Here is a 12597-nt window from a genome sequence, read left to right as displayed (position 1 = left end):
GTGCATGTTTTCCCTAATTTTTATAATCTGCTGCTGGTAACACTTAAGGACTAGTTCACACATGTGTACATATCACTAAATTTTTCATTAATTGATTTTCCAATAATCCTGAAGGGCAGTTGAATGTGTGAACTTACTTCATGGGAAAACTTTGCTTCCGTGATGTGAGATGGTTTGAAACATCTGATTAGTGGTATTAGAACTATGATACTACATTCATATATGTAAGACAGGAAGTGATGAACAGAAATACGTGTGAACCAAGAAGCACTTTTAGTACAGTGGTGCCTCGCAAGACGAAATTAATTCGTTCCGCAAGTCTCTTTGTCTTGCTGTTTTTTCGTCTTGCGATGCACGGTTTCCCATAGGAATGCATTGAAAATCAATTAATTCGTTCCTAGGGAAACCGCCTTCAGACCAGGTCCGGGGACAGTCTGTCCCCGGACCTCTTCTGAAGGCTGGGGGGGGGACAAGGGCTTTTCTAGCCACCCCCAGCATTTAAAAAAACCCTGGGACAGCGGAGGACTTCTCCGCTGTCCGGGGCAATCTTAAAATGCTGGAGGGCGGCATTTTAAAATCGCCCCGGACAGCGGAGGACTTCTCCGCTGTCCGGGGCGATTTAAAAGCCCCTGGGAAGGCAGGCAGGGGGGACAAAGACTTTCGCCCCCTGCCCGCCTTCAGAAGGTGTTCCCGCCCCCCCGCCCCGCTTCGGAACAGCGTTCCGAAGCGGGGCGGCTGGGGCAGGTGTCCCCGCCCCCCCTCCCCGCTTCGGAACAGCATTCCGAAGTGGGGCGGCTGGGGCAGGTGTCCCCGCCCCCCTCCCCGCTTCGGAACAGCGTTCCGAAGTGGGGCGGCTGGGGCAGGTGTCCCCGCCCCCCCTCCCCGCTTCGGAACAGCGTTCCGAAGTGGGGCGGCTGGGGCAGGTCTTCCCGCCCCCCTCCCCGCTTCGGAACAGCGTTCCGAAGTGGGGCGGCTGGGGCAGGTGTCCCCGCCCCCCTCCCCGCTTCGGAACGGCGTTCCGAAGCGGGGCGGCTGGGGCAGGTGTCCCTGCCCCCCCTCCCCGCTTCGGAACAGCGTTCCGAAGGGGGGCGGCTGGGGCAGGTCTTCCCGCCCCCCCTCCCCGCTTCGGAACAGTGTTCCGAAGTGGGGCGGCTGGGGCAGGTGTCCCCGCCCCCCCTCCCCGCTTCGGAACAGCGTTCCGAAGTGGGGCGGCTGGGGCAGGTGTTCCCGCCCCCCGCCTTCGGAACAGCATTTTAAAACCTCCCCGGGACACGGGGAGATTTTAAAATGCTGGGGGTCGGCAGCGCTTCGCTCCCGACCCCCAGCATTTTAGAACCTTCCCGGGACACGGGGAGATTTTAAAATGCTGGGGGTCGGCAGCGCTTCGCTCCCGACCCCCAGCATTTTAAAATCTCCCCGGGACAGAGACTTCTCTGCTGTCCCTTGGAGATTTTAAAATGCTGGGGGTCGGCAGCGAACGCTTCGCTCCCGCCCGCCAGCATTTTAAGATCGCCCGGGGCAGGCGGGGGGAAGGCAGGCGGGGGGGGGGAGCAAAGACTTTTGCCCCCCGCCGGCCTTCAGAAGAGGTCCTCTTCTGAAGGCCGGCTGTGGGCGAAAGTCTTTGCTCCCGACCGCCAGCATTTCCCTATGGGCTTTCGTCTTGCGATGCAAGCCCATAGGGAAATTCGTCTTGCGAAGCGCCTCCAAAACAGAAAACCCTTTCGTCTTGCGGGTTTTTCGTCTTGCGAGGCATTCGTCTTGCGGGGTACCACTGTAGTGCATTTCTGGTACCATTCCCACCACTGTCTGCAAAACTTTTTCTGTGGTGCTTGGTTGATGTCTTTGAATTGCTTTTGGCCTTCAATTTGTTGATTTCTTCTGCTCTGTGAAGTTGCGCAGAAAGAAAATGTATCTATGCTGCCCATCTGTCACTGAGAGTTTATTTTCTTTGCAAAATGTTCTGTTTGTTATTTGGTGGTAGTCAGGGAGTATGGCGTGTCTGTCCTATTTTCTTACATTTATATCCCATATTTATTCCATTGTGGAACCCAAATTGGCCTTTGGTTCCCATTAAGTCTCTCATCCAAGCTCTGACCAGACTAAGACCTGCTTAGCTTCAGCAAGGTGGTAAGTGTAGAATGGCTGCTGCATCGCTGGGACAGATCATATGGGAAATTCTTCTGTTGGTGCTACATCTCATTGATATGTTCCATGTGTTTTCATCATGCAGATGCTACCAGTGTGATGCAGGTTCCATCCACAGATAGGAAAGTTTTACCTCAAAAAGTACTCCCAAATGAACACAGAATGCTTCCTGCATTAGGTGGCTTCCCTGTTTTCTGGAGGGGGCAGTTCTGCACACGGATATAGATGCATCATAAAGCCTTTGATAGGAATAATGAACCCCGCTCATGCAAGTGCTGTGTGCCAATCAGAGTGGACTCAAGCCTGTGGATTGTGGTGGGAGGGGAGGAGTATGTCTGTTAAGGTGTTTTGAGGATTGCAGTAGATGAAATAAGCCTTTGCTACCAGTTAAAATAATTTCTGTTAAGGTTATGGAGGGATCTCCTAACACTTTCCGTAGGAATTTCTGTTTGTGAATGAGATGGAAAAAGCTATTCATGGTAATGTACTGAAGTGTGAATTTTACTGTGTGGGCTCCCTTTCATACTGAAATCTAAATAAACAAAAGGAAATTGTACTATGAAAGGAATTCTGACATTCTGTGATCTTATTTCCCCCATTAGGGCTTGCTAACGCACAGTAGGATGAGCTGGAAAGCATAGCTAAAGTAATTCCATTCATTTAATTTGCTCTGTTCTCCTGGAAACTTAAAAATACCTCACCAGTTTCCAGAAGGAGACAATTTTAGTATTTCCTTTGGCCTCACAGTTTGCCAATAGTGAGCAACAACTAAGTCTGTTTCTGGCTAAAAACCCAATCTATCTATAGACTTAATTCAAAATCCCTCGTCATAATCACAGTGTTATAAGACTTTAATTTTGCGGAAGTTCTTTCTGGATGCTTTGGGGAGATTTTTCTCATTTCCCCCAAATCTGTCTGGTCTTAAAGTTAGCAGGCCTTTGAATACATTAGGACAAATTGAGCCAATGACAGTCAGCTTCTGATGTGTGGGTACCACATGTGACAGTAAGAGGCCCACTGTAACAGAGCACTGATTAGCCAATGACATCAAGATCCAAGACAGGCAGAGAGATCAGAGACCTATGAGATGTTTACAAGAGGAAAGAGGAAAGGATGAAGTGGGTAGTAAAAGACCCCCCCTTTTACTGGGGCCAGTGGTCAGGGATGATGGGTGTTGTTGTCCAACAACATATGGGGACCCAAAGTTGGGAAAGGCTAATCAGGAGCAATGTTCATGGAGGCTCAGAAACCACTCAGCTGACAAGCCATTAGTTAATATCCTCATAATTTTCATTCTGTTATTTTCAAGTCATGAATGTCTGAAGTACACTTGGAGGTGAATTTATAAAGTTTTGGGGACAGTCCCAGCAAAAATAAGTCCCAGAGGAGTTTTTTCTTGTTTTTCAATTATGCTGGAAAGCATCTTAATGATGATTAAAAATGGATAAGGATTCTTTAGTACAGAATTCTTTAATTGCCTAAATTTCAGAAAAAGGACATTTCAATAGTTCCAAAAAATTCAGACTCTGTGACTGCCTGAGTCTGTAGCTCTGCTTGTAAAAGGGCGACGTCCACACTTTCACAAACAAGTAGAATTACAGGGGACCACAAGACAATAGAATCCAACCCTAGCACAAGACTATTCACTCAGTATATTCATCAGTTCTCAATGTCTGGGTGAAATACATATACCTCCTGTGTATCAGATGATGGGAGCAAACAACACTGGGTGGCTATTGCTTTTATGCGTTGTGTGTGAAATTCCCGTTGGCACCTGGCAGGCTATTGTTGGCTTGAAACTGAATCCTCTTAGCCTAAATCAAGGTGCACAACAAGCAGAAAAGATGCCTTACTCAAAAAGGTTGGCTCCAAATTTGATCAGAGTGGTATCCAACATTAGTCACTGAGTACAGTAGACACTTCCTTTCTCCTGAAGTCAGACAAGCTCACTCCCTACTGCACTTCAGGTACCATCTGAATACTTTTTAAAGTTCCAGCAGGCATTTTAAACAAGTTTTTCTGATGTTATGGTTAATTTTAACCAATTTTATCTATTCTGTTTAATTTTTGACCTCATTGCACACCAGTTGGAAACCTCGATATTAAGCGGTATATTTATTTATAGAAATATTTATATACGACAGGGTATCAAGATACATCACAGCAGTTGGAGGGTGGGACATACTTGTGTGAAGATTTGTGTTTTACTGTGTTTTCAATATTTTGTTGGGAGCCGCTCAGAGTGGCTGGGTTAACCCGGTCAGATGGGGGCATATAAATTATAAAAGAAGAAGAAGGGGATTAGGAGGAGTAATTGTTGTCATCATTATTTAATATATAGTCTTCAGGAAAAATGTTTTTGTTTTCATTTCAGATCCAGCGGTCCTGTTCTTTCATGAGCCTGTCACATACGCAATGGAAGATGGTGATGCTCTCATTCAGTGTCCAGTGACAGATCCAGACATTTCAAGTTTCACTTTGAAAAGGTGTCATGGGAAACCTCTGCCTGGGAATATGGAGTTAGTTCCTGATCTTCAGAAAGGAATTACCATAAAAAATGTACAGAGATCATTTTCTGGTTGTTACCAGTGTGTGGCGTATCAAAATGGAGAGGAGAAGGTGTCAGAATTTATCACACTAGTTGTGAGGGCAGGTAATTCCTCTTTACTGGAATATCTAGTAAAACCATATTGATGACTGCTATTACTGTGTACAAACTTCTTCCTGCAGCTCAGGCAGCCGTTATAGTTGGTATACCTTTATATAAGATTGCATGTTAACAAGTGTAAAATAATTAGATAATTATTTCTTTCAGGTGGTACACTCACCTTCCATCAGTGGATGGAAAGGCTTTTGAGTTGTAACCTTATAAAATAGTCATGGAATGAGTTTCCTGATTATGCTTCAGTCTTTGCAGGATTAAATATTATGTATGCTTATCTGTGCATGCTATATAGTACCTATAAATGTTTTCATACTTTAACTAAGAGATGTACTTGGCATGAAAGAACAATTCAAATACATTACAGAAATTTAAAATACCTCTAGGTGGTCTAATATTTTATTAGGAGGTTAATAACTTTTGATTTTTTTCCTCCTCTCTCTTGGAGGCACTCCATGTAATGAAAAACAATGCACATCTAAATTGTTTTCCAGTTCACAAATCCCTTCCAGCCATCTCCTTATCCAAAACCAACCAACTTCTCAAAGAAGGTGAAGAATTTGAAGTTACATGCACAATCAAGGATGTAGATAGCACTCTGCAAGCTAATTGGATTTTTCAAGGCAGCGCGGTGAGTTCATTATACCCCATCAGTCTTAACTAATGTACTTGAAAGAACAATCTTAAAAACACACCACAGGATCGCATTGGGGGTGCGTTCTTCATTAGTTATGACAAAACAGTATTCCTGAGAAGTGTCGTTACCCAGAGCAGTAGCCTTGACAAGTCTCAAATAAGATACCTCAGTAGATTCCTAGCCTTTCAGTGGATTTTTACCCTTTCTGCCACACATAGCATGACAACAACCTACGTGGAATTGCATGATCTGTCTCTTTCCTTCTGACTGACAGCAGCTACCGGACGCTACTCACAAAAATTCTCATCTGCTTCTTAGGATTTATTTAAAGTAGGAAGTCATTCTCTCCCAGTAGGTACCATAGGCCCTCTTGCAACTTCAGATTTTATTCTTGCTTTATCCTTCTTCCTCCCTGCTTTAATACTTCTTGCTTTGTTTTGTGCCTTCTGGCCATCCTTGCGTTTCCATATTTTCAACCCTGCTGTCATTCATTCTTTTTGTTTTATTATTATCTAGACAAAAGACCCAGTTTTGATATAAGCCCATGTCTCTGAGTGCATTTGAAATCACAAGTGCAGAACTGCTAAAAAAACACAACACCTTGCCAGGCCTCACAGAGACTTCCATTTTCAAGGGGTAAATACATGTTACATGTTAATACATGAAAGGAACCTAACACAAACATACTTTGGTTAAGGTAAAGCAGGCTAGACTCTGAAGCTCCTTTGCTTTTTGAAATTATTGCATTGGGAACTTCTTAAATGCGTTTGTATGCTAGTTAGCATCCCAGGAACCATTTTATAGAGGGAAAACTATTCAGCGGCTGCCTAGGAAGCAGGCGTCAAGGGCAGGTCTGAATCATGTAGCCAGTCAGTAAGGCAAGGAGGAATGAGAGTTCAGGGAGAGAAAGCGCAATGGCTTTAGGAATCGAGGCAGTGGTTGAGAAAGCTCCAAACTCATATTCACAGGTTGCTGCAGGTTCCTGAGGCTGGTAGTGCTTCTGTGAATTGCTGGCATAGGTGAGAAGCTGATCCAGTAGTTATCCCCTATCAGGGCCCTGTTATTCATGAGCAAGAACCAATTCCCAGGAGTGGAACCCAGCAAAGTTCAGATGCATAGAGGTTCCCAGCCAAGAACTTTTTGAAGTCAAGCAAAGACTGCAGGCTGCTGTTGAATGTGGTCGTGACTTTACCAAAGAGCAACAACGCAGAAAAGTAGGTCAGGCTTTAATTTGAGAAAGCCAGACATATGAGAGGAGCCTAAAGCAGCACTACTACCGCATGAAAGGCCTGGATGTCAAGTCACAATGCTTTTGAAGTCCACAGTTCTTTGGCAAGGAATCACAGATCTCACTGATTCATAATCCGAATCTCAGCCTCCAGAGCTCCTCAATCCTTCACACACACACACACACACACACATATTCATTCACTCCCTTGGGACCCACTTGCCTGTGGCTGTTCCTTTTGTCCTGCTGCTACTGTTACCTGGCTGTGGTGGTGTTTATTTCTATTCTATTTTTTAAATTTCCATACCGCCCTTCACCTAGAGACCACAGGGGTGGTATACAATATAAAAACATGAAAATACATACAGTGGTACCTCTGGATACAAACGGGATCCGTTCCGGAGCCCCATTCGCATCCTGAAGCAAATGCAACCCACGTGTGCGCGGGACGTGATTCGCCGCTTCTGCATGTGACGTCCTTTTGATCGTCAGCGCGTGCCCGAGCGGCGAAACCCAGAAGTAACGCGTTCCGTTACTTCCGGTTCGCCACGGAGTGCAACCCGAAAGCATTCAACCTGCAGCAACTTCCACCCGAGGTATGACTGTAAAAAACAACAACAATTCTCCCTTCATGGTAGAAGAGTTGGCCTGTGTAACAAAGACCCAAATGCCAGGCGACAATAGCTATAGCTCTAGCAGCAGCCAGCTAAGAATATATGGTGGGATTGAGGCTAATGGGGATTCATAGTAGGAATTCCAACCCCATAATGCTCCTGATAACAATTGTTGAGTGTGTCTAATGAAGGTCGAAAAAAGCTCTTTGGGGCTTAAAAATTACTGACCTGTTTTCTGATTTTTAAGGGGATATTGCTTTGTTAACTGAGCCCAATTCCAATTTGAGCTTGGTCATCATGAGTAAGAAGTCGATGAGCAACAAGTAGGCCAGAGACAGTAAAACAAGCAGGCCAGGAGGAGTCATCCAAGGGATTTGGTCCCAGTGCTGCTAGGCCCTTTACCTATGTGGAATTCATTTTTATTTTATTTTGGGTAACACCCACTCTGCTCTGAATCACTGGTCGTGGCATATCTTGTAATTTAAGCATGCATGGAAAACTTCTTAGAAGGTCACGTCTAACCTTGCTGAGTACAATCCCACGGTTAATTGTCAACTGTTAATGGCAGTGATTAGAATATATAATCAGTGATTCATGTGTACCCAGAAAAGGACTAGGGCAGCACTGTAATGCTAGATAAATCGCACAGCCTCGGGGGGGGGGGGAGATACGTCCTGGGTAATCTGTCCCTGGAGCCCATTCTCAGCAGAGCTGCTGACTCTTAAGTGCTTATCTGTTGGCAAATCGCAACTCACCCACTCCAAGGGTGAATTGAGCCTCAGCAGCATGCGGTCAAATATGGGACCTGCAGATGGGAGATCTGGGACAGTTCCAAGAGCATTATAAATTTTTCATACAAAAGCTTGTTTTCGTATGTACTCAGATTCATACTCTTTAGTTTTGTTTGTTCATTCTATTTCCCCGCCCCACATTTGCATGAATTAAAAGCTACTGAAATATTGGGGAAGGGCTGATACTTTCAGCCCTATTTTTAAGAAATAGTGTTAAGAGGAGTCAGTCTGCTAAATTTGGAATGAGAGATGAAAGAGTATTGGCATTTAGCTGTGGGCTGGTAACATGGATTTCCTGCTAAATGTGCTTAGGAAACCAGGAGCCGGTCTCAAATATGGATGCTCCCTCCCTTGGCCAGAACATACATTCTCTGCTGCTACGGTGACGGTTAATCAAGCAGTTCATTGGTGCCCAATTCTAACCCTGGTTACTGCCAACCAGTGGCTGGTGGACCAGAATTACATGACCAAAAATTTCAATTGTTGGAGATCCAGGTTTCCCTGATGTGGAATTTTGCCAGGCCAAGACTGAAATCCCTCCAGTGCTACCTCAGTGGTGATGAAAGAGCCACTGCAATGTCTCTGGACCACATGGGGGGAGACATTGATACAGCAACTTACCAAAGCAGTGTTTCTGGGAACTGGGGCTATATAGGCTCCGCCCCTACCGCATGACCCATGTTCCCCTAGTGTATTGAAGCAACATTGGAAAAAGACAAGCTTTTGTAATGCTTTTCTTGCTGCTGAGGTAAGACTGGGAAGAGTCTACAGAGTCTCCTAATTAGAAGGCAGACTACCAAGAATGTAGGAGTGGATCTGAAGAAAGGAAATAAGAAAAGGGGAAAAAAAGGGTGGTGGTGGGGGAAGTGAGTTCAGCTTTTTTAAAAGAGAGCTCTGAGAACGTAGTTGTTTTGTATGGAGAGGTTCCAGTGACAGGTTTGTCATGATGGCTTATTATTCTGGTTTTAAGTTATGAATATTAATATGGCAAAGTTATAATTACATCTATTTTTAATTTATCTAGGAAAGATGCTGTATACACTGTATCTTGGATGTTAATTTTTTTCTCTCCCCCTTGCCGACAGACTGTTACAGGGAGAAGCAGGAATACGGGCGCTTATGGATATGAAAAGAAATTAAAGCTGAACATCAGTTCAGTGGGAGTTAATGATTCTGGAGCATTTGTGTGCCAAGGAAGAAACACTTTTGGAACAATCAATTCCACTATAACCTTGAAAGTACTAGGTAAATAGTAATACTGCAGATACATAAGATGTCTGTGCCATGGGGAGAATATAACATACAGGCTGAGATGGTTGGAAATATATAGATATATATAATACTATATTATGTTATGCCAAATATCAAATAGCAAGTTTTGCAGTGTGTGTACATTACAGTGTGAAAACAGGTGCACTAGCATGTGGAAACAGAAAGTCCTGCTCCTGGTCAACAAAAGAGAGCACCCTTGGGTTTCCCTATGTGGTTACCACCCCTTTAAGAAGCCACTAGGATGTCCTTTGTGTGTACACCCAGCTGGCACAATACAAATAATGTGATGACAGGGTTGATCGTATAGACCCTTCTCACAGGATCAGCACCTTCCTGTCAGAAGGATTCTAATCCATAGGAAAGGCCCATTCAGTTGACCTTGCATGACTCACATGCATCCATGCATGCACACCCCTTCATTGTGGGACTGTAGACCTGTGTGAGCTGTTCTTGTTTATCTTGCCATTGCAACCTGGTTCCCTGACCTCATAAGAATGTCTTACGGAGGTGCACCTGTTCTGCAAGATGCAAAGTGTGAACTGGGCCTAAGACACAGCATGTGAGTGTAGGAATTGTTTCTGTCCTTCAGCAAAAGTACTGCTGCTTTCAAAGGAGAAATTAGCCACACAGACCCTTAGTGGTGCCCTAATTAAGAACTGGGACATTCACAAGCATATTATGCATGTGTATTGTAGGAATGCAGAACCCTCAGTCATTGCACAGTCTGATTTCTCCTAAGTCATAGCCTCTATGCTATTTTTAAGTAAGGTAGTCTAGCTTCAGTAGTTTTGGGCCCCATGCCTGCCTATGCAGTTTAAGAAGAAGCATTACACTCAACAGTGTAATGACTCAACAGTGACTCAACAGTTGGGGCAGAGCTGCTATGCTTGCTTGCCAGCAGATGGGTCCCTGTTGCTCACCGGGAGTGGACAGGGAGGTTGGTGCAGTGAAAATGCACCAGTGGAACCAATTTCGTGCTCCTGCCAGTGCATGTGCACCACACCAGCTTTCCCACCACTTCACTTCTCTCTCTCCCAGTAGGCAACAGTGACCCACCTACCAGTAAGATAGCATAGCTACTTTTGGCATTACGTGCTACAACAGCCTGCAATCCACAAACCAGGTATTCTAATTTTTCCACATCTCCTTGAAGTCAGAGGGATTGTTTCTGGAAATTGTGGATTTCATCCATTATCTTTTCATCCATCTTTTCCCTGACCTTTACTTTATCTCTTGGTTAGTCAGCCTCGGCCAGTGTGTCAGTCAGTCCTCAGTCAACATGAAAAACATCTACAGTGGTGCCCCACAAGACGAATGCCTCGCAAGACGGAAAACTCGCTAGACAAAAGAGTTTTCCGTTTTGGAGGTGCTTAGCAAAACGAATCTCCTATGGGCTTGCTTTGCAAGACGAAAATGTCTTGCAAGTTCCTGCGGGGTTTTTTCCCTTCCCCCCCTTTTTCTAAGCCGCTAAGCCGCTTATCAGCTGATCTGATAAGCCGCTAATAGCGCTAATCCACTAATCCGTCAATGGGCTTGCTTCGCAAGATGAAAAAACCGCTAGACGAAGAGAATCACAGAACGGATTCTTTACGCCATCTCTGTGCTGTAAATGGGTTTGGCATTGCAGAGGTATATGGCTGTGATCCAGTAATGCATTCCTACTCTCACAAAGTTTCATTTGCCATAGATGATCAAGTAGCTTTGTGTAAACCATTTTTTTGAATTGCACACTGCGATAGGCTCTCCTGTAGTAAACCGACCTGATTCACACATAACACTTAAGTCAAAACATGACTTGGTTTGATTGAGAGAACATTGGGGTTCCTGAACCAGATATCATGGATGCAGCACCGCTCCCATGGTCTTGCTGCTGATACGGTACCCAGGACAAACTCTTGGTTTGGCTTAGCATTATGTCTAAACCTGGGTTCATGGTTTGTCTTGCTCCAGCAAGCAAGCTATAACCAAGGTTTTTTCACCTTATACATGAACTACGCTACTATGTCAGAGTATAGAATTGTAACCATGTTGCATCTTTATGTAAAATTCACTGAGTAATATTACAGAATGGGGGATTGATTGATTGATTGATTCCATTTATAAATCTCTTCACCAAAGGCAACACACAATAAAATAGTTACGTACCGGCCTTTGCATATTACGTACTTAGGCTGAAATTCTGTACACGCTTACCTGAGAGTACGTCCCATTGAACTCAGTGTGACTTTTTGTCTGAAAGGGTTTTTGCAAAGAGTATACAGTAGCAGGACTTGGTAGCAATTTTTGAAAGGCTAACTTGGTAAAATGGGCACTGCAGCGGAGATGATCCAATTTCTATACATTAGCAGATTTTTTTACTTTGCAAATGGAAAACACAGGAAACAAGTTCTCATCTGGTAATTGACCATATGAGAGAGAAGCTGCTCCCCAAAGTGTGCTGGAGTGTGCCCAAAAAGTACATTTTAGCATGAAAGGTTTGATTTCCAAAGCCCGCTAAAAAGCCTGATCCATTGTGTCTCATGAACTCTAGATGAGTTCTGCCAACCAGCCACCAAAGATGCTTACATTGCCCTGTTTATTAACATACTTTCCTGAAAAGCAGCCCAGAGTGTGGGATTGCAGTGACATGTAGTACTTTTTAAATATTAAAATTACCATAAGTGCTAAACTGATTAGGAGCATATTCATGTACTGTAATTAGCAGGAGTATTCTGAACATGTCTTTATCCGTAATTGGCGAAAAGGGTGGGTACCCCCCTCCTCCACCCCCTCCTCCACCACCACCACTCTGCTTCGTAGACCTTTTAATTTCACACACGAAATGAATAAAACCTAGCTGTTATATTGCAGCCTCTCTTGATTCTGTGGATATTCCACTGGACCAAATTCATTATCACTGTCCCAGAAATAGGATGGGAACACGGCACACCTGGGCAAAAAGAGATTTATTGATTGCTGGATGCAATGCATGTTGCTGGTTCTGACTTTATAAGTGCTTTTATTTAAAGCATTTATACCCCGCTTTACATTTTCTGAAGAAGAAAAAAATCAAAGCAGATCAAAACATCAAATAGAATATTACAAAATATCAGCATAAAACATGACGAATGAATCTCAGGTACTGAGTACAATAAAGTTCCATATTTAAAGCAGTGGAATAAACAGGAAAATAAAATATTCTAAACATATAAATATATGGAAAAATAAAATATAAATGTACAATTGAAGTTTGACATATAAAGCAACAT

General features: G+C 44.1%; 1 protein-coding gene across 2 annotated transcripts in view; it reads left to right on the top strand.

Moving 5' to 3' along the window:
• The window catches only part of KIT (KIT proto-oncogene, receptor tyrosine kinase), an 81172-nt gene that overhangs the window by 32733 nt on the left and 35842 nt on the right, over nt 1-12597 (top strand). For both annotated transcript variants that reach the window (XM_081208778.1, XM_081208779.1), the window contains 3 exons: nt 4520-4798; nt 5302-5438; nt 9163-9322. In XM_081208778.1, coding sequence (XP_081064904.1) covers nt 4520-4798; nt 5302-5438; nt 9163-9322 — 576 coding nt within the window. The remainder of the gene's footprint in view (nt 1-4519; nt 4799-5301; nt 5439-9162; nt 9323-12597) is intronic.

The sequence above is a fragment of the Podarcis bocagei genome, assembly GCF_964188305.1.
Source record: "Podarcis bocagei genome assembly, chromosome: 9".
In the NCBI taxonomy this organism is placed as follows: Eukaryota; Metazoa; Chordata; class Lepidosauria; order Squamata; family Lacertidae; genus Podarcis; species Podarcis bocagei.
Note: the sequence above shows the minus strand (reverse complement) of the source record. Positions and strands in the feature narration are given on the sequence as shown.